At 36.6% G+C, this 22059-nt stretch overlaps 1 protein-coding gene across 1 annotated transcript in view; it reads left to right on the top strand.

Moving 5' to 3' along the window:
* The window catches only part of DNAH6 (dynein axonemal heavy chain 6), a gene marked incomplete at both ends in the record, with an annotated part of 275574 nt that overhangs the window by 55363 nt on the left and 198152 nt on the right, over nt 1-22059 (top strand). Inside the window, 5 exons of the mRNA XM_079721202.1 lie at nt 5083-5203; nt 8719-8870; nt 10576-10728; nt 14482-14733; nt 21425-21553. Of these exons, the coding sequence (XP_079577328.1) occupies nt 5083-5203; nt 8719-8870; nt 10576-10728; nt 14482-14733; nt 21425-21553 (807 nt within the window). The remainder of the gene's footprint in view (nt 1-5082; nt 5204-8718; nt 8871-10575; nt 10729-14481; nt 14734-21424; nt 21554-22059) is intronic.

Raw genomic sequence — 22059 nt, forward strand, 5'->3', positions numbered from 1 at the left:
CAGATGGTTTCACAGGGGAATTTTATCAACTCTCCAAAGACCAGATATTCACAATAGCACATAAATTGTTCTAGAATACTGAAAATGCTTGGTGGAAAAAACTTCATTGTAATAACAACAAAGCAGGTAATATATAATATTTAGGAATAAACCTAATAAGAAATGTTTAAAAAAACCTATATAAGGATATCTTTTTAAGTTTTCTTAAAGGCTTCTGGAAGACACAAAAATAGACTTAAAGAAATATTCTTAGATGGAATGACTCAACATAATAGATATTTGTTCTCCCTAGGTTAATCTATAAATTTAACACAATGCCAATAAAAACACTAATAAGCTTTATTATAGAGCATAAGTTTATAGTAAAGCCTATATGTAATAATAGACATGCATAGAAGCTAGGAAAACCCTATAAAAGAAAAGCTATTTGGGGTATTATTCTTACCAAGTATTAAGTATAAACCCTATAACTAAAAGATTGTGGTATTGGCTATCAGACCAGTGGAATAGAATAGAAAATTCAGAAATACACCTAAGTACACATGAACATTTATTAAATAAAAAACATGGTATTTCAAATCACTGAGATGTATTTGGACTTTTTCATAAATAGTGTTGGGATAACTGATTAACCTTTGGGACAAAGTTAAAGTTAGATACATATCTCACATTGTATATAAAAATAACTGGATCAGAGATCTAAAACTTTATTTAAATCATACAAGTTCTAGAAGAAAACATGGGTGAATTCTTCTATAATCTTGTTCATAAAGAAAGGTTATCTAGCTATGACTCAAAATCCAGATGCAATAATGGCACAAATTGATAAATTTGATGGTATAAAGTTTTTTAAAACTTTGCAAGGCAAAAAAATATATATAAACAAAGTAAAAATACAATTACAAACTGGGAGAATCTATCTGCAGCATATAAATCACAGCTAAGGGCTAATATTTTTATACGTGAAGAACTCTTGCCAATGGGGAGCAGGGAGGAGACCAAAACTAGGTAGAAAAATGGTCGAAACATATGATAGAAAACTCACCAAAAACAAGAACCTAGACACATGAAAACATATTCTACCTCACTTATAAGAGAAATGCAAATGGAAACAAAATTGAGGTAGCATTTCTCAACTATCAGATTAGCAAAATTCAAAAGTATGACAACACATTCCATTGGCTAGCTTATGGATAAACAAATGCTCTTCACACTTTGCATTTAAGAATGCAAATGATGGAGAATTTTACAATATATAACAAAACTACATGTTATGTATTTACCATTTGATCCAGCAATTCCACCTTTTAATATGTACCCAGAAGATGCATGCCCAACAATACAAAAGTACATATACACTAGATTTTGTTAACATTATTATTTTTATAAAATATCAGAAACTCCCAAAATACATAAGATGAACTATGGTACATTTACACAGAGGAGGACTATGCAGCTGAACAAAATAATATGGAAAATATCTACCAACTAATATGGAGTGATTTCCAGGATACGTTGTTAGGTGAAAAAAAGCAAAGTAGAAAAGAATATCTATAGTGTGGTACTTTTTATGTCAGAAAATAGGGAGGGAGAAGAGATAAACCAGAAACTAAGGAAATTTGTTACCTAGAGGAGACAGTGGGAATGGTGTAGACAGGATGGTGGGTATGGAGTAGAAAATATGGGAAGAGTCACACTTAGTTCTGAGTATACTTTTTAATATAGCACTTAAAAATCAATAAGAATGGGGAAACAAAACCCTAAAATAGAATACAATGAAAACAAAAGAACTAGACTATATTTCAATTGAATAACATAACCACACTGCAAGGAAGGGGAAAAAAACTAAACCAAGTAACTTTTAAACACACTATTTTGCCCATATACCTTTAAGCTAAAGACCACTATAACTATAATAAATATGGAATTCCACTTAGTCTGTTTTTCATAATGGTATTAGTGTGTTAGCAATTCTGAAATGACTTTCTGTGTATTCTGGAGTTGAGCAAATAACTAAATATTGTGGATAATGAAATGAAGTTACTCATCCTCATCCAAATATGGAAGAGGAAAAGCCAGAATGGTGTTATATTGGAACTGGAGTTATGAACTCATGATCTTTAATTGATCGACAGAAACAGCACTATGTATAGGGTTTTGTGTATATATGTATTTATGTGGGGTGTTTGTGTGTATCCTAGATCTGCTTGCTGAGATGGCCTAGAAGCAGTGGCATCCTAATAACAATGAGCATATTTGGTGTCCACACATTGTTTTCTATATATCATTCCAAATCAAAAGGAGCCAAATCTCTTTGGAGAAATGGCTTATTCAAAACCTGGGGCAGGGAACGTACAAGAGCATCCCAGAGCACACTGTTGAACCAAAAAATAAGAAGGTGCCTAAGGGGTAATGGCGACATGCAGAAAAAATTAAAAAGCCAACTTGAAGGGTCTCCCTGGGACAATTTGACCATTAAAATAAGTAATGATTATAACAGTCTTTGAATAAAATGAGAATAAGTGAGTCCATTTTGTGAAGGAATGAATGGAGTGAGAAAGGAAAGCTCTTCCTTACAGTAAAATGCCAATTAGTAAACGTAGAAGGAAAACATAAAGAAAAATCACCACTATAGAAATAGGCAAGAATCTCTAATTCATACTAAAACAAGTATGCAAAGATACGATGAGGAAAAGGATATTGTCTCAAAGCATTTCTGCATACAATATTTATTGATTTAAAGAGAGAAAATAGTAAGTTTGCAGTAACAAGACCTCACAGACACCACCTTAACTAACATGTTAACATCACCAGTAATGGGACAAATCAACATTCTGTGCCTTTTGACACTATTCACAGAGAACATACATCACTTATGTAGCATTATTGCCAAAAACATATAACTGAATGTAAGCATTAGGAAGTATAACATACACACACAGGAGATACTTTTCAAAAATGTTAAAGGTCACGAAAGAAAAAGATTGAGAAATTGTTCAGATTAAAGGACACTGCAGAGATGTGACAAGATACAATACAAGAAATACATGATACGATACAAGGTACAATACATGATCCTGGATAGGACAGTGGCCCAGGAAAAAAAGGTTTTTTATTTTGTTATGAAAGACATTATTGGGACAAATGGCCAAATTTGTATAAGATCTGTAATTGATAATAGTATTAATATCAATGCTAATTTCCTGATTTAGGTCATTATACTAGGGTTCTATAAGAAAATATCCTCGTGTTTATTAAATAAACCCTGAAATATTTAGTGGTAAAAATGTCTGTGTCTGCAACTTTCTTCCAAATGGTTCAGGGTAAAATAATATATATAGAGAAAGAGAATGATAACACAAATGTGATATATTGTTAAAATTTAGGGAATTTCAGTGGTGATATATGGAATTCTTTGTACTATTCCAGCAAATTTCCTGTGAGGTTTAAAATCATATTTTGAACATGTTGGTGGAGATTTCCATTTACAGGCCTCCCGTTGTGTTTCTAATACCTGCATGATCATGTATCAGAGACTATTAAATCTGCTCAAAGGAGATATACTTTTTTTTTTTTGCTGTGGGGAAAAGGATGTTCCTTTTTATTATTAATTTTTATTGGAGTATAGTTGCTTTACAACGTTGTGTTAGTTTCTGCTATACAGCAAAGTGAATCGGTTATATGTATACATATATCCACGCTTTTTTAGATTTCCTTCCCATTTAGGTCACCCCAGAGCATTAAGTAGAGTTCCCTGTGCTATGCAGTAGGTTCTCATTAGTTATCTATTTTATACATAGTATCAATAGTGTATATATGTCAATCCCAGTTTTCCAATTCATTCCACTGCCCCTTTCCCCTTGGTAACCATAAGTTCGTTCTCTACATCTGTGACTCTATTTCTGCTTTGCACATAAGTTCATCTCTACCATTTTTCTTGATTCCACATATAAGCAATATTATATGATATTTGTTTTTCTTTTTCTGATTTACTTCACTCTGTATAACAGTCTCTAGGTCCATCCATGTCTCTGCAAATGGCACTATTTCATTCCTTTTTATGGCTGAGTAATATTCCATTGTATATATGTAGCACATCTTCTCAAAGGAGACATACTTTGACATAGTTTCTTCCCCTCAATTTTTAATGTAAAGAAATAAACAGCAGAAACATTCTGGAAGATTACATAAGAACCTATTGAAAGGAAATAAATGAACAAGTAACTAAGCCATCCAGGGTGTGTGCTATTGTTTGTAATGAAACTTTCTACTGCTACCCACTATCCCTAAAGCAAGAGTCTGAATCCATAAAGCAATACCCTAGCACTGATGTGTTGGGAATGAGCAATTCCATTGATCATCTCTAGTTTTCCTTGGGACAAATTGCAGTCATTTGCAAGAAGTCTTGGTAGGTAATGTAAGGGAAGGCAATTGAGTGCAGCCAGGGAATAATGGACCAAGACCAACAACAAACTGATCCTAACTGCTGTTCATAGGCATTGAACTATGATAACATGTATTGACATGGGTATTGTAGGAAAAACTTTGTGGGGAAGTGGAGGTTGGAGCCAAGGTTAAGTGAGGGGAAGGAAAGGATTTTATTAGGGCAAATTATGAAGACATTTTGGAATAGGAGACTTGACAGCACAGAGAACTTAATGATGAGATTAGGCAAGTAATTTTGTAAATATGCTAAATGGTTTTGCCTTTGCTCAAAAACACTAACCAAGATATAAAATTTGCAGTTTGGAAAATAAATAGACATTGTCTCTTGCCATATATTTACTAGTTATGTATAAGTTCACCATGAAGCTAAAAAAATTACAGGTGTGCCTCCTTTCAATCATAAGGAACAATTCTTTGAAAATCAGACTTGAAAGTGTTTTTTTTTTTTTTTTTAGTTTCATAAGAGAATCCATTAATTGCTTCTTGTCATCCAGGATGGTATCTTTCCTCACTTACGTATCCTCAGGTCAAAGCATAGTGTTGGGCACAGAGAAGGCATCTATGTTTGTTCAGTTTTATTGAATTGAATTCTGCTCAGGAAAAATATAGTTTTGTCTGTTTTTTTATAACATTTAGGAAACCATACAGGCAGCATTTGAATCTGCTCAATTATATGCAGCTACATTTGAAAAGTTTCAGATATTCTTCAAGGAAAATGAAAGTCTTGATTTACAAGCTCTTAAACTTCAAGAACCTGGTAAGTTTTCTGTTTGTCCTTACTAATTATGTTTAACAGGTATATCAAGGTTTATCATTGTCTACGTTTCTGTTTGGTGGTGTGTGGTGACAGAAATGGTAGCCCCAAAGCGTTGGCCTGACAAAATGCAAGAATTTATTCATTTCTAGATTATTTGCTGTAGAACCACTTTTTTTTCTTTAGGTTTACTGTTACTGTTTTATTTCAGAATATTATGGGAAGGAATTCCTCCCCAAAATCTTATCTTTTAGTATCCAGTTGTACCAGTGCTAAGGTTATATAGCCTTTACATGGGAAGGAGTCAAAAGGAATGTTTACCTCTCAGATTCCTTTAAAAAATGTTTACATAGTGCACCATGTGTCTCAGAAATTCAAGTTACTCTATTTCTGTGGCCATATTGTGACCTGGTGGGTATGAATCCACAACTCTTACTCATGAAATCAGATCCGAAGGGAAATTATTTTATTAAACTTGTTATCTTCAACAAAAGGAAATAAAATACAATACCCAAGTGAAATTTCAGGCAAGAAAGTTCCCAAATGTTTACAAAAATTAAGTATATATTATTCATTATTACCATTTAAAAATGTGAAGCATATCATTCATATTCTTTTTTTATTTCATGAACTGGCTTTATTCCTTTATTTTCTTATGCACAAAAGTGATTACTCTGATACTTTGCCTCACAAAGCAACACTGATTTATTCTGTAAATTTTTATGCTTTTGTTTCAACCCATTCTTTTTATTATGCTGAAGTATTTTAAAGTAAATTAGACATGCCATCCCTAAATGAAATATTTCAATATTCATCTTTAAAAAACATGTTCCTACAGAACCAAATTAATATTATCACACCTAGTAAAAAAAACCAACAATTCCTTAACATCAACATTTAGTCCCTATTCAGAATCCCCCAAATAAAGCAGTTTGCAGCTAGTTTGACCCAGTATCTAGTCCAAGAGCAGGCACTATATTCACTTGTTATGTCCCTTAAGTTTTTAAAATCTGAAACAGACCCTTTTTATCAAGACACTGACTTTCTCAAGAAACCAAAGTGGGGTCTTACTTTAGAAAACAAAATTAGACAAGTTCATTTCTACTGTTCTTCACCAACACCGTCACACTGAGACTTAGTGTGTGTTGAACTGAAGGGAACTGACAGGGACACAATGGCACCAGGGTGGCAGTAAGGCATGGAACCTGGCATTTCAGCACATGGAGTAGACCTAATCCAAATAACTCGTTCTAATCCCCTAGATCTTCTACTCATAACCTTGAGCCAAGGCCTCCTAGTATCCTGTAACCATGTTCCTCACATTGGATAACTTTACTTCATCACCAACCACCCATCTGGATGAGGCCACCAAGCTCACAGGTTGCCCTTCTTCTAGTCCTGCCTTGGCTTGTCAATTCTATCCAATCCTGGAACCAGGGTCTCATAGGTATTAGCTGTTTGTTTTCTGGGACTCTGGAGTACATTGGTCTGGACTCCTAAACGTTGTGTTCCTCCTTTTTTAGGAACTCCCTGGTACTTCCTAAACCTCAAACACATCTGTTAGCCAGAGGTTAATAGAATGTAGCTTTGCCCCTTGGATACCATGCCTTGCCTGTTATCATATTCCCTCAAACTATTCTAACACTGCCTAGCACATATTATAGACACTTACACTTGACAAATGTCTGTTTAACCAAACTTTTAGCCACACTGACCTCTGTCTAGCCCCAGAAGACGATCAGGGGACAAACTCTGGCTTCCTGAACTAATCAGCCATATCTCACCCCTGAATTTCTATAAATGTCAGTGTTTACTAATAATTTCTATACTTCCTGAGCACTTATGACAGATACTGTGCTAAGTGATTTTCAGGCATCTCATCTAATCCTCTTAATTCTGAGGCGAGTATTCTCATTTTACAAATAAGGAAATGAAAATATATAGAGATAAGGTAACTTCAAGTTTACACAGCTACTTAGTGGTTTAGAAATCATTTTCTCTGACTTGAAAGTTTGTGTGCTTAACTGTTGTACAAACCACCTCTCCTCTAGCTCATAAAGAGAGAACTCTTCTATCAGCTTTACTCTTTTGTTTCCCTTTGAACACGGCTATATATGACCATGGCCAAGTCATTTAACCTCGAATGATCTAAATCTCTTCATGTATAAAATGAAAGTATTGGACCAAATTGGTGTATCCCAAGCTAGTTTTCCTTGAACCACTATTCTGAAGGGTATTACATGATACCATGAAAAATGAAAAAGATTCTGTGTTCAACTAAGTTTGGAAAATACTTGACCAAACAACATTATACAGGTTTCCTTACCAGAAGTCTTCTCAGATCATTTGATATACTTATTTTGTCAGTTCTCAAATATACACACATCAAAACCTTCTGAAATGAGTAGGACAGATAATTGTCATCCCTTTTTTGTATCATGAGGAAGCCGAAGCTCAGAAAGACCAACTAACTTACCCAGAGCCACAGATGGGTTAAAGACTTGAGCCTAGGTCTTCTAACACTTTGTCTGATTTGTTCTTTTTTAAAAAATATTTATTTTATTTTATTTATTTATTTGGTTGCACCGGGTCTTAGTTGTGGCTCATGGGCTCTTTAGCTGTGGCATGTGAACTCTTAGTTGTGGCATACATTTGGGATCTAGTTCCCTGACCAGGGATTGAACCCAGGCCCCCTGCATTGGGAGCAAGGAGTCTTAACCCCTGCGCCACCAGGGAAGTCCCTGATGTGTTCTTTATACTGTGTCAAACTCTCCCTTGTATCCAGGAGAGAAGATGATATGAATAAAGGCAAGAATCAACACCCTTTTCTCTTTGGGATGGTAGAGGGGAGGGTTAGAGAAGGAAAACAAGAAGCAGTAAGGAAATCAATCTGACTCAAGCAGAGAGAGTAATTGGAAATAAAGTTAACTAAATATTTAAAGACCAAGAGGTACCGGATTTTGAAAGATGAGTGAAGTAGTTTAGTATTATATGTGTATTAGTAAGAGCTGTTTTTGACCATGAGTATGATACAAGTGTATTCAAGATAATCAGGCTTCCACTGGTTCGGAAAAGGGAGAAAATGGTGATGGGAATATTATCAAAATTCAACTGCAATATGTAGTGGACACAAATTGACAAAGGCTTAGCCTCGATGAATGCTTACTTTGAGGTACCACGTGGGAAACCCTTAGATTAAGCCAACTTCAAACCAACCTGACTCTAGAATCTAATCCATTCTAAACCAGATCCTCTAATACAATTACAAGTTATTTTCATGTGACATTCTTAACAGGAGCCAGAGAACATATTTACATTATTAAATATTAGTTTCAAGAATAAAATATAAAGCACTATGAATTAACATTTTAAAGTTACACAAGGTCCTCTACATATGGATAATACATTATAAATATGTATGTAAATTTATTAATGCAATGATTTTTAATATATCTTTATAATGATCCTTTAAAATCTAATACATGTGTTTTATGCTTTATGTGAATTACTTTACCTAGATGTTAAGTTCTTTAGTGAACAACTGGAAAAATATCACAGACAGCACAAGGACGCAGTAGCCCTAAGACGCACCAGGAATGTAGGATTGCTGCTCATTGACACTAAGCAACTAAAAGAAAAACTAATTCCATCACCTTTGCGATGCTTGGAGGTAACTATGAACTAAGAAAATGTTAAATTATGGTCTCTAAAACTATTTTTTGATTTTTCTCTTGCAAATAACCTATCTTTATTTTCCAGTATTGCAAATATTTAAAATTAACATTAGTCTATTGTGCATCCTTAATTTCTAGGAAAAGTCCCATATTCTTCTTTCTGTCCCAAGCACAGTCAGCTTTCAGGTGAGGAGACAGCAGCCCTCAGACTAGCCTCTTACACCCATTCCTTTTTCCTTTGTTGGAGCATTTCAAGACTTCCTACAGAAGAGACACCACTGTAACAGCTCAGGATCCTAGTGGGAATGCTGGTTGATTCTAGGATACTGAGATCAAGTTTAGGAGATCATTTCCTGATCTGAAACTGTCCCTAAAGATCTGATTATATTTTGGTGAGTTGTAGAGCTGAGGAAATTTGATTGCTTCTGCCATATCTTTCAGGTCTTCCTTTAGAGTCATATATACTGTCAAATACCTCCAGAGAGACAATGGTGTAGAACAGAGATTGTCAAACTACAACCCACAGGACCAGTCCAACCTGCCACCTGTTGTGTACATATGGTTTTACTAGAACACACCCATGACAGTTGGCTTATGTATTGCCTATGGTTGCTTTCTCACTACAAAGGCAGAGCTGAGTAGTTGTGACAGAGACCATATGTCCTGAAAATCTAAAATATTTACTATTCGGCCCTTATAGAAAACGTCTGCTGATCCCTCATGCAGATGAAAGAAGACAGAGTCCTGTCTAAAAGGCTGCAGGTCTGAGTGCTAGTATCTATTCTGTCACTAATTCGTTGTATGGCATTGGGCTTTCTTCTAGAGCTTTGCTGCTTCATCTGTTGCAAAAGAAAAAAAATATAGAATTCAATTTCAGCAAACATTTCTGAGCACTATGAGCACTACTATATACCAAGTCAAAGAACACTCAACTCAAACTGGCTTCAGCAATCAGAAAATGTATGGGTTATGCATCTAAAAAGTCCAGAGGCTGGATGGGCATCAGGGAGGTGTAATCTAGTGACTCAGTAGTGTTACTGAGGACCTGATTCTTTTCATTCTCTATACCAAGCCTTCTGATGTGCCAGCTTCAACCTAAAGCTCACATGCCTTCACATTTCTCAAATGGCTGTCAAAAGTTCCAAAGGCTAATTATTTCCTTGTTCATGTCCAGAGAGAGAGAACATGAGAGGTCTCTCAGCCTTAAACAAAAGTCTGTGTTTCTACTTAATTGGATCAGCTAAGGTCAGAGGTTCGCCCTAATCCGATCACATTAGCCAAAGGAAGCCATGTTCATATTTGCCTTATGACCGATCAGACTCCGTCTTTGTTTCTAAAGGGGAGATCAGTTTCCTCCAAACCACATTACTACCACCCAACAGGAAAGAAGTGAAGTTGATGCTGGGGAGGGCACCACAATGTTCACTATACAGAGCAAAGTAGCAGAAAGGGCACTTACAAAAGACCAGAGCATTTAGGCAAACTTTTTAATAAATTGTGCAATCCAGCTTGTTCTACAAATTATCTTCAAAACTAGCCCTTCCTATTGGTTCAATGTGAAAAAAACCCAGCCCCTTCACATATACTGCTGCTTCCAATACCTGCTGACTTAACAGCCATTCAACTAGAATTTATCTAAAATATATAATAAAATGGAAATACTCGAGTAGTTATGATTCACAGTTCCTTTTTCTTTCCTAGGTGCTAAATTATATGCTTCCTCGTCTAAGCAAGAAAAAAGTGGATGCCCTTGTCTCTGAGGCACAAGATGCAGAATATAAACTTGAATTTGTCCCAACTACCACCATAGAATATGTTAACAACTTAGTATTTCTTGATGAAATTCAAGAAAGGGTGAGTTGATTCTTACATAACTCACTATTCCAGATCTTGTGGTGAGTAAGGAAGGCAAGTAAGAGAAATTGAGGGACTAAAAGTCAGGAAACAGCTGTCAGAATATCAAAAACACTTTCAGGCAATTGAAATATATGCCTTACATCACAGTAGTAATGACAGCTAACATTGATCAAACCCGTACTACTAGCCGGGAATGCACTATGTTTTCTACATACATTACATTTTTGATCATTGCAAAAACTTAAGAAGTATAAAGAATTTTTATTCTCATTCTACAGATGAGGAAACAGGGACCAAACTAGGTTATGCTGTCCAAGATCACAGAGCTTTTTGTAGTGGAGCCGGAATTTACACTTGGGTCTCTGACCTCAAAGCCAATGCTCTCAACCCCAGTTTATTGCAGTTCTTATTTGTGGTAGATGACAATAGAATTGTAAACTTGGTGTTAGTCATAATGGAAGCCTTGATCCTTCTTAACCTATATTTTCATAATAGTCAGGAACCTTCCAATTAGGAATAAAAGAAACCCAACTTTAGCTTAAACAGGGAGGCGGGACAGGAAGACAGCAAATACGGGGACTCAAGGAACACAAATGCTGGGGTCCGCTCGCTCCCTCCCTCCCTCTCTCTCTCTGTCTCTCTCTCTCTCTCTGTCTCTCATACACACACACACACACACACACACACACACACACACACACACTCACTCCTTTGTCTCCCTTATTTCTCTCTCTCCGGAAACTTGGTTTCCTCCTCCCATCTTTCCCCTGTGGCACGCAATCTAGCATTTAGTTTCAATAGTCAGGTTTTTCAGTCACACCAGTTGGCATTTAAAATAGAGTTAAATCATTTTCTTAAATATCTGGAAATTGAAGATACGTTACAAATTTTAAAAATACAAACTGAAATGTGAAATAAGTCATTAACAACTGGATAATCTGTTGGATAATGTTATATATTGTTAACAGAATTAATAGTAAAGGCTATTTCATGTACCTATAAAAGTAAAAATTTTGTTTCTCATTTCAAGAAACAACATCTTCTCAAATGTAATGATCTCAAGATGATTGTGGTTTTCCCTCAAGTCTACTTATACATCATCCCAGGAGACTAAAGATGCCCAGCATTTATTATTATCTGCAGTCAGAAAGACTCTTTGTCAAATAACCAAAACCCAGTTGAGGTTTTGTCCTACCTTAGGACAAAACATGGACCCTATTTAAGGAGGAAGGAATATTCCATGGAACACACTCCACCCACACCCACACCAAGAATGTGACTAGGCTTAGGAACTTACCAGAGCCAGGAATAAGAAGGCTGTGGGCAACCCAGGTGGTCCTCTCTCCACCTCTCCTCTCTGCATCTCTCTTAGGGTCTGCTTTGCTCCTTTACCTCTGCAAACACGTTGCTCCTGCTGTTTCAGCAGCAGCAACAAATGTGGCCACCAGCACCTCCCAGGTCACATGTTGCAAGTCTAGCCAGCCACCAAGAGAGAGAATCTCCCTTCTGATATCAATTCTAAATGTTTAATGAATGGATTCAGCCCCCACCCCTACCCTGATCCTGTTGTATAAACTATGGAAGGAAAGATCATGTAGCAGGGGGTAGACTGCTCTCTCTCTGGTTCCAGAACAGGAGAGTCGATGTGCCATGCAGAAACACAGACTGTGTCCCATCTCCATAAGGTTGTCTGTGCATGGCTGGGTGGTGTGTTGAGGAAGCAGCCTCTCTTAGGAAAATGCTCTGCACACACAGACAGCTTTTCTTTGGAACCTAATCCATTAGTTCCAAAAAAGTTGTAAGCACTCACTTAGCAGGATGCAAGGATGACAACAATGAGTAAACCTGCTTTCAAGGACCTCAGAGTCTAGAATGACAGCAGATAACTCATACAATGGATATAGGTACAAGATACTGTTGTGCGCAGGGTGGTGGTGGAGCAGAGGGAGGGTACAGTCATTCCTGTGAGTTACAGAAGGCTTTGCGGAGGTTGGGACATTTAAGCTTTGTCCTAAAGTCCATCTATTCAGGTAGGCATTCCAGGAAAAGGGAAATTTGCATGCACAGACCTGAGGCGACGTGGCCAGAACAGGATATGGCAGTTGGTATGCTATGTAGAAGGGGTGTTTGGCGGAGAAAGCTGATGAACCATAGCTAAAGTAGTATTTCCAAGGATAGGAGAGAAGGAATGGATTCTAGCGATATTAAGTAAGTAGGATTGAAAGGACTTAGTGGGCAACTGAATGAGGGGACAACAAAAGGAATTTGAGAGAACTCTTAGATACACTTTTACAGTGACTGGGTAGACCGCCAGCCAGCATAGGTAGGGCAGGCCACATAATCACTGTCTGACCAAACATTTTTGAGGGTGAAAGAGGCACCATTAATCATCATGCCAGGACAATACCTTGGTGTAAACCAAGACACTCCCAGAGAAAACAGGACATACGCTTACTCCACGTACTGGAAATCCAGGAAGGTGAGCAGATTTTGGTTGTCAGACTTAGTTCTATTTGTAACTTATTGAAGATGTTAGACACTTTTGGTTGAAAGTAACAAAAACTCACATAGTTAGCTTGGAAAAATGAGAAGATTTATTCTAAGTTTGCAGGGATATCTTTTGGAATCCAAAGGTATGGATAGAGCCTAGCCTTTAAAAAGGGCAGGAACTAGGGACTAGAGCAGCATAGGGAAACTTTCCATCTCGCATCTCTGCTCCTCTGTAGAACAGTGGTTCTCAAAGGGTGTTCCCGACACCAGCTGCATCAGTATCACTGGGGAACTTGCATATTCTCAGGCCCCACCCTGGACCTTCTGAATCAGAAACTCTCAGGAGGGGTTCAACAATCTGTGTTTTACCAAGCTTGCCAGGGCGATTGGGATGCAGCTAAAGGTTGAGAACCATCTCTCTAAAGCCTCTCTGCAGTTTTCATTTCCTGTTTAGGACCTGCTTTGTTACCCCATGGAAGCAAATAGCCTCTGCCAACAGCTGCAGTCTAACTCTTCCCAAGTTCAAGAAAGAGATCAGACTGAGCTGGTGTCACTAGGTCCCAATTTGACTCTCCCTGGTTCAGCTTGTGGCCAGGAGGTGGGTCAAGTTGTGGAACATGGATACTCCCTCTATAACCTTGTGGCAGACTGGCAGGGAGGAGGGTTCCCCCAAAACTGGGGAGTCCTTGCCAAAAATTTAGTAAAGGCACGGTCCACTGAAGGTAGGGCATCAAAGCAAAGATGTTTAATAGTCAGTAATAAAGGTTTTAAAAGCCTTTATTAAAGGGTAGTGTGAGTCTCACCGTAGATCAGGGTTCTGAATCTATGGGTACATGGTCCACACACCTCAGGGGCTGCCCTGGGACAGTCACTGCTCAACACACAGGCCTGAAATCTCAGATGTTACAGATGGGCATCCTCACAGCACCTGCTGTCTCTGAAAACTTTAAATATTGGCACTGTTTAATCTATTAGAGAACAAAACAGAGAGACAAAACTAAACACTTAAAACAGTAATACTAACTATGCTTAGCTCTGAAAAACTTACCTCCTGGGCCTTATTACCTGCATCGTAGCAATGACTGTATTTGCCACCCAGCAGGCTCCAGCCAGTTTGATCTGCATTAAACGCACCCCTCTGTGTGCTGGCTCTTCACAGCATGATGTTTACCATGCACAGCAGCTGTCTTCTATCAGACAATCTTAACGGGTATAACAGGACTCTGATTTATGTAACCAGCAACGAATGTTTCTGTTTAGATTGAAAGCCTTGAAGATGAAGGGAATGTAGTGGTTCAGATGTACAAGCTGATTGAACAATATCAGGTTCCCACACCTCCCGAAGACTTTGCTGTTTTTGTAACTATGAAGCCGTCCATTGTTGCTGTTCGGAATGCCATTGATAAATCTGTGGGCGACAGAGAAACAAGCATTAAGAAATTCTGTCTGCATCTGGGCAGAGATCTTGAGGATCTAAGCAATGAAGTGAATGAAATAAAGCTGCTAGCACAGGTAAGCTGAAGCAGGATTTAAAAATCTGTGTAAAGGCTGACTATTACATTTTAATAAACCATTTAGAAAGCATATTTCATTTTAATCTGGTTTAACTTTTGTTTTTTTATGGCTTAATTCTCTGAGCTGCTATTGAAAATTGAAAGTGTTTCTGAACCTCTCTTAGGTACTGAATAAATTCTAGGCCATTGCAACTAAAGCATGTATACAATAGTGAATTCTTTTTCTCCTGGCTTCTATTTATTATTATGAAATGAGTGTTTTTATAACCTGTTAGCATATTTTATAGTTATTGTGACAATTTTAGAGTTTGCTTAGCCACATATTAGAAAATTCCCCCTTAGAAAGAGGTAGAGTATAAATTGATAAATGATAAAGAAGATTGTTTGATTAACTTGTGCCAATTTTCCTATACAAAAGATGCAAGAGGAATTATTTTAAGAACTTAGACTAGATATCCAGATGACTCTTTTTTCTTTTTTTAATTTTATTTTATTTATTTTTTATACAGCAGGTTCTTATTAGTTATCTATTTTATACATATTAGTGTATACATGTCAATCCCAATCTCCCAATTAATCCCACCCCCACCACCACCAATTTCCCCCCTTGGTGTCCATACGTTTGTTCTCTACATCTGTGTCTATTTCTGCCCTGCAAACCGGTTCATCTGTACCATTTTTTCTAGATTCCACATAAATGCGTTAATATACGTTATTTGTTTTTCTCTTTCTGACTTACTTCACTCTGTATGACAATCTCTAGGTCCATCCACACCTCTACAAATGACCCAATTTTGTTCCTTTTTATGGCTGAGTAATATTCCATTGTATATATGTACCACATCTTCTTTATCCATTTGTCTGTCAATGGGCATTTAGGTTGCTTCCATGAGCTGGCTATTGTAAATAATGCTGCAATGAATATTGCAGTGCATGTGTCTTTTGGAATTACGGTTTTCTCTGGGCATATGCCCAGAGATTGCTGGGACATATGGTAATTCTATTTTTAATTTTTTAAGGAACCTCCATACTGTTCTCCATAATGGCTACATCAATTTACATTCCCACCAGGAGTGCAAGAGGGTTCCCTTTTCTCCATACCCTCTCCAGCATTTGTTGTTTGTAGATTTTCTGATGATTTCCATTCTAACCGGTGTGAGGTGATACCTCATTGTAGTTTTGATTTGCATTTCTCTAATAATTAGTGATGTTCAGCAGCTTTTCATGTGCCTCTTGGCAATCTGTATATCTTCTTTGGAGAGATATTTATTTAGGTTTTCTGCCCATTTTTTAATTGGGTTTTCTGTTTTTTTAACATTGAGCCACATGAGCCATTTATATAATTTGGAGATTAATCCTTTGTTGCTTTGTTTGCAAATATTTTCTCCCATTCTGAGGGTTATCTTTTCATCTGGTTTATAGTTTCCTTTGCTGGGCAAAAGCTTTTAAGTTTAATTAGGTCCCATTTCTTTATTTTTGTTTTTATTTCCGTTAGTCTAAGAGGTGGGTCAAAAAAGATCTTGCTGTGATTTATGTCAAAGAGTGTTCTTCCTATGTTTTCTTCTAAGAGTTTTATAGTGTCCAGTCTCACATTTAGGTCTCTAATCAAATTTGAGTTTATTTTTGTGAATGGTGTTAGGGACTGTTCTAATTTCATTCTTTTAAATATAGCTGTCCAGTTTTCCCAGCAACACTTATTGAAGAGATGGTCTTTTCTCCATTGTATATCCTGCCTCCTTTGTCATAGATTAGTTGACCATAGGTGCGTGGGTTTCTCTCTGGGCTTTCTATCCTGTTCCATTGATCTATATTTCTGTTTGTGTGCCAGTACCATATTGTCTTGATTACTGTAGCTTTGTAGTATAGTCTGAAGTCCCCCAGCTCCTTTTTTTTTTTTTTTTTTTTTTTTGCAGTACGCAGGCCTCTCACTGTTTTGGCCTCTCCCATTGAGGAGCACAGGCTCCAGACGTGCAGGTTCAGTGGCCATGGCTCACAGGCCCAGCTTCTCCATGGCATGTGGGATCTTCCCAGACCGGGGCATGAACCCATGTCCCCTGCATCGGCAGGCAGACTCTCAACCACTGCACTACCTGGGAAGCCCCTCCAGCTCCTTTTTTTGTGCTGAAGATGGCTTTGGCTATTCAGGGTCTTTTGTGTCTCCATACAAATTTTAAGATTTTTTTGTTCTATTCTGTGAAAAATGCCATTAGTAGTTTGATAAGGATTGCATTGAATCTGTAGATTGCTTTGAGTAGTATAGTCATTTTCATAATATTGATTCTTCTGATCCAAGAACATGGTATATCTCTCCATCTGTTTGTGTCATCTTTGATTTCTTTCATCAGTGTCATATAGTTTTCTGAGTACAGGTCTTGACCTCCTTAGGTAGGCTTATCCTTAGATATTTTATTCTTTTTGTTGCAATGGTGAATGGATTGTTTCCTTAATTTCTCTTTCTAATCTTTCATTGTTAGTGTATAGGAATACAAGAGATTTCTGTGCATTAATTTGGTATCCTGCAACTTTACCAAATTCATTGATTAGCTCTAGTAGTTTTCTGGTGGCATCTTTAGGATTATCTATGTATAGTATCATGTCATCTGCAAACAGTGATAGTTTTACTTTTTCTTTTCCAATTTGTATTCCTTTTATTTCTTTTTCTTCTCTGATTGCCATGGCTAGGAATTCCAAAACTATCTTGAATAATAATGGCAACAGTGGACACTCTTGTCTTGTTCCTGGTCTTAGAGGAAATGCTTTCAGTTTTTCACCATTGAGAATGATGTTTGCTGTGGGTTTGTCATATATGGCCTTTATTATGTTGAGGTAGTTTTCTTCTGTGCCCACTTTCTGGAGAGCTTTTATCATAAATGGGTGTTGAATTTTGTCAAAAGCTTTTTCTACATCTATTGAGATGATCATATGGTTTTTATTCTTCAGTCTGTTAATATGGTGTATCACATCAATTGATTTGCATATATTGAATCCCACTTGATCATGGTATATGTTTCTTTTAATGTGTTGTTGGATTCTGTTTGCTAGTATTTTGTTGAGGATTTTCGCATCTATATTCATCAGTGATATTGGTCTGTAATTTTTCTTTTTTTCTAGTATCTCTGTCTGATTTTTGAATCAGGGTGATGGTGGCCTCGTAGAATGAGTTTGGGAGTTTTCCTTCTTCTGCAATATTTTGGAAGAGTTTCAGAAGGGTGGGTGTTAGCTCTTCTCTAAATGTTTGATAGAATTCACCTGTGAAGCCATCTGGTTCTGGGCTTTTGTTTGTTGGAAGATTTTTAATCACAGTTTCAATTTCATTACTTGTGACTTGTCTGTTCAAATTTTCTATTTCTTCCTCGTTCAGTCTTGGAAGATTATACCTTTCTAAGAATTTGTCCATTTCTTCCAGGTTGTCCATTTTATTGGCATAGAGTTGCTTGCAGTAGTCTCTTAGGATGCTTTGTATTTCTGTGGTGTCTGTTGTAACTTCTCCTTTTGCATTTCTAATTTTGTTGATTTGAGTCCTCTCCCTCTTTTTCTTGATGAGTCTGGCTAATGGTTTATCAAGTTTGTTTATCTTCTCAAAGAAGCAGCTTTTACTTTTATTGTTCTTTGCTATTCTTTTCTTTGTTTCTATTTCATTTATTTCTGCTCTGATTTTTATGATTTCTTTTTTTCTTCTAACTTTGGGTTTTGTTTGTTTTTCTTTCTCTAGCTCCTTTAGGTGTAAGGTTAGACTGTTTATTTGAGATTTTTCTTGTTTCTTGAGGTAGGAATGTACTGCTACAAACTTCCCTCTTAGACCTGCTTTTGCTGCATCCCATAGGTTTTAGATTGTCACGTTTTCATTGTCATTTGTCTCTAGGTATTTTTTGATTTCCTCTTTGATTTCTTCAGTGATCTCTTGGTTATTTAGTAGTGCATCATTTAGCCTCCATGTGTTTGTGTTTTTTACGTGTTTTTCCTGTAATTGATTTCTAATCTCATAGCATTGTGGTTGTAAAAGATGCTTGATATGTTTTCAGTTTTCTTAAATTTACCAAGGCTTGATTTGTGACCCAAGATGTGATCTATCCTGGAGAATGTTCCATGAGCATTTGAGAAAAAATTTTATTTTGTTGTTTTTGGATGGAATGTCCTATAAATATCAATTAAATCCATCTTGTTTAATGTGTCCTTTAAAGCTTGTGTTTCCTTATTTATTTTCATTTTGGATGATTTGTCCATTGGTGAAAGTGGGGTGTTAAAGTTCCCTACTATTATTGTGCTACTGTCGATTTCCCCTGTTATGGCTGTTAGCATTTGCCTTATGTATTGAGGTGCTCCTATGTTGGCTGCATAAATATTTACAATTGTTATGTCTTCTTCTTGGATTGACCCCTTGATCATTATGTAGTGTTCTTCCTTGTTTCTTATACTAGTCTTTATTTTAAAGTCTATTTTGTCTAATATGAGAATTGCTGCCCCAGCTTTCTTTTGATTTCCATTTGCATGGAATATCTTTTTCCATCCCCTTACTTTCAGTTTGTAAGTGTCCCTAGGTCTGAAGTGGGTCTCTTGTAGACAGCATATGTATGGGTCTTGTTTTTGTATCCATTCAGTGAGCCTGTGACTTTTGGTTGGAACATTTAATCCATTCACATTTAAGGTGGTTATCAATATGTATGTTCCTATTACCATTTTTCTTAATAGAGAAGTTTCTTTACCATTTGTTGTAGAGCTGATTTGGTGATGCTGAACTCTCTTAGCATTTTTTTGTCTCTAAAGCTTTTGATTTCTCCATTGATTCTGAATGAGATCCTTGCCAGTTAGAGGAATCTTTGTTGGAGGTTCTTCCCTTTCACATCTTTAAATATATCATGCCTCTCCCTTCTGGCTTATAGAGTTTCTGCTAGAAATCCACTGTTAACCTTATGAGAATTCCCTTGTATCTTGTCATTTTTCCCTTGTTTCTTTTAATAATTTTTCTCTGTCTTTAATTTTTGTCAATTTGATTTCTTTGTGTCCTGGCATGTTTCTCCTTGTGTTTATCCTGCCTGGGACTCTCTGCACTTCCTGGGCTTGGGTGGCTATTTCCTTTCCCATGTTAGGGAAGTTTTCAACTATAATCTCCTCAAATATTTTCTCGGGTCCTTTCTCTCTCTCTTCTCCTTCTGGGACCCCTATACTGCGAATATTTGTGTTTTATATGTTGTCCCAGAGGTCTCTTAGGCTGTCTTCATTTCTTTTCATTCTTTTTCTTTATTCTGTTCTGCAGCAGTGAATTCCACCATTCTGTCTTCCAGGTCACTTATCTGTTCTTCTGCCTCCGTTATTCTGCCATTGATTCCTTCTAGTGTATTTTTCATTTCAGTTATTGTATTGTTCATCTCTGCTTGTTTGTTCTTTAATTCTTCTAGGTCATTTTTCTTTAATTCTTCTAGGTCTTTTTTCTTTAATTCTTCTAGGTCTTTGTTAAACATTTCTTTCATCTCCTCTTTCCCTCCATTCTTTTTCTGAGGTCCTGGATCATTTTCACTGTCATTATTCTGAATTCTTTTTCTGGAAGGTTGCCTATCTCCACTTCATTTAGTTGTTTTTCTGGGGTTTTATCTTGTTCCTTCATCAGGTACATATCCTCTGCCTTTTCATTTTGTCTGTCTTTCTGTGAATGTAGTTTTCATTCCATAGGCTGCAGAATTGTAGTTCTTCTTGCTTTTGCTCTCTGCCCTCTGGTGGATGAGGTTATCTCTGTTTTTACTTTTGTATTGAAGTATTTTTATATTTGTGCTCAGAGAAAGCTGTACATAAGTGTAATAAGTGTAAAACTCAGTGAGTTTTCAGAAAGTGAATACATCCATGTATCCACTGTTGAGGTCAAGAACTATTGCTATTGCTATCTTTAGTGTCTTCCCTAGTCACTAACCATTCCTTCCTCTCCAAAGGCAGCCACTACCCTGAATTCTAAAGCCATAAATTGGTTTTGCCTGTTTATGAACTTCAATTAAATAGAATCATACCTTTATTGTAATCATTCCCCCCCTTTTTTTTTTTTTTGCTGCATTGGGTCTTCATTGCTGCGTGCAGGCTTTCTCTAGTTTCAGCGAGCATAGACTACTCTTCATTGTGGTGTGCAAGCTTCTCATTGTGGTGGCTTCTCTTGTTGAGGAGCATGGGCCTTAGGCACACAGGCTCAGTAGTTGTGGCCCATGGGCTTAGTTGCTCCATGGCACGTGGGATCTTCCTGGACCAGGGATCGAACCTGTGTCCCCTGCATTGGCAGGCAGATTCTTAACCACTGAGCCACCAGGGAAGTCCCGTAAATTGTAATTATTCCTTTATTGTAAAATGATAATTTTCCTTATATCATATTTTCTTCTTTCTTTTCCATATTGTATTCACCTCTCCTTACTTGAAGTCACATTAGCTGAAACAAATGTAATAAATGAAAACAGATGAGGAAAAATGTATTAGGTATTCTTTAAAAGCAATATTATCCCCAAGTTACTTCTTTATACATTTCTGTAATTTTTACATTGTATATGCATTTCTTTACATTCCAAAAAAACAACCATTTTAATATATTTTCTAAAAATTAGAGTGAAAAGATTATTAGAAGAAATATGTTTTGAAAATATTTATTAATTCATTTAATTTGATGGTATACATCAAAAAATAGGAATGAGTAATCAAAACCTATCTTAATTTTACAGGATCCACAGTTTTTGGATATTAATGCTGACCAAGACAAAGTAAACGTCATGTTGAATGATCTGCAGTCAGTTCTAGATGATCTTCAAAAACGTGCATTTCAATATAAATCCTATCAGAAGAATTTTAAGGTAATGACAGCTCTACACATCTGTTTCTAAAATATGTTCATAGAAATGGCATTGATTCATATACATTTTCAGTAATGTGACTGTAAATATTCAATGTTAGGACACCTATGTGCTAGTCACTGTGCTGGAACAATCTGAAATACAAAATATGATGTGTTCTCTGACTTTGAAGTGTTTAAAGATTAGTACACGTGTGAGACAAAATATCTTTCTCTTTAAAAAGTAATTGTGAATGATAGACAAACCCTCAGACCAGGGACTATAGCTTCTATGTTAAAATGTATGTGGATTTTTAAATGTGGTCAATTAAAACCCCTCTATTCTTTCTTAAATGATATTCAAGCTTCTTTTACATCCATGTGTGTATTATGATTCCATCAATATTGCCTAATTTGCCCTGGTTTGATGTGCCACTTTGATGAAACAAGAGAATTTGGCTAAGCCAGGACAAAGATGGATCCAAAAAGGGTAGATTTAAAAAGCTAAAAGTTATGCCTCAAAAAAAT

Source organism: Hyperoodon ampullatus, assembly GCF_949752795.1.
Source record: "Hyperoodon ampullatus genome assembly, chromosome: 15".
Taxonomy (NCBI): Eukaryota; Metazoa; Chordata; class Mammalia; order Artiodactyla; family Ziphiidae; genus Hyperoodon; species Hyperoodon ampullatus.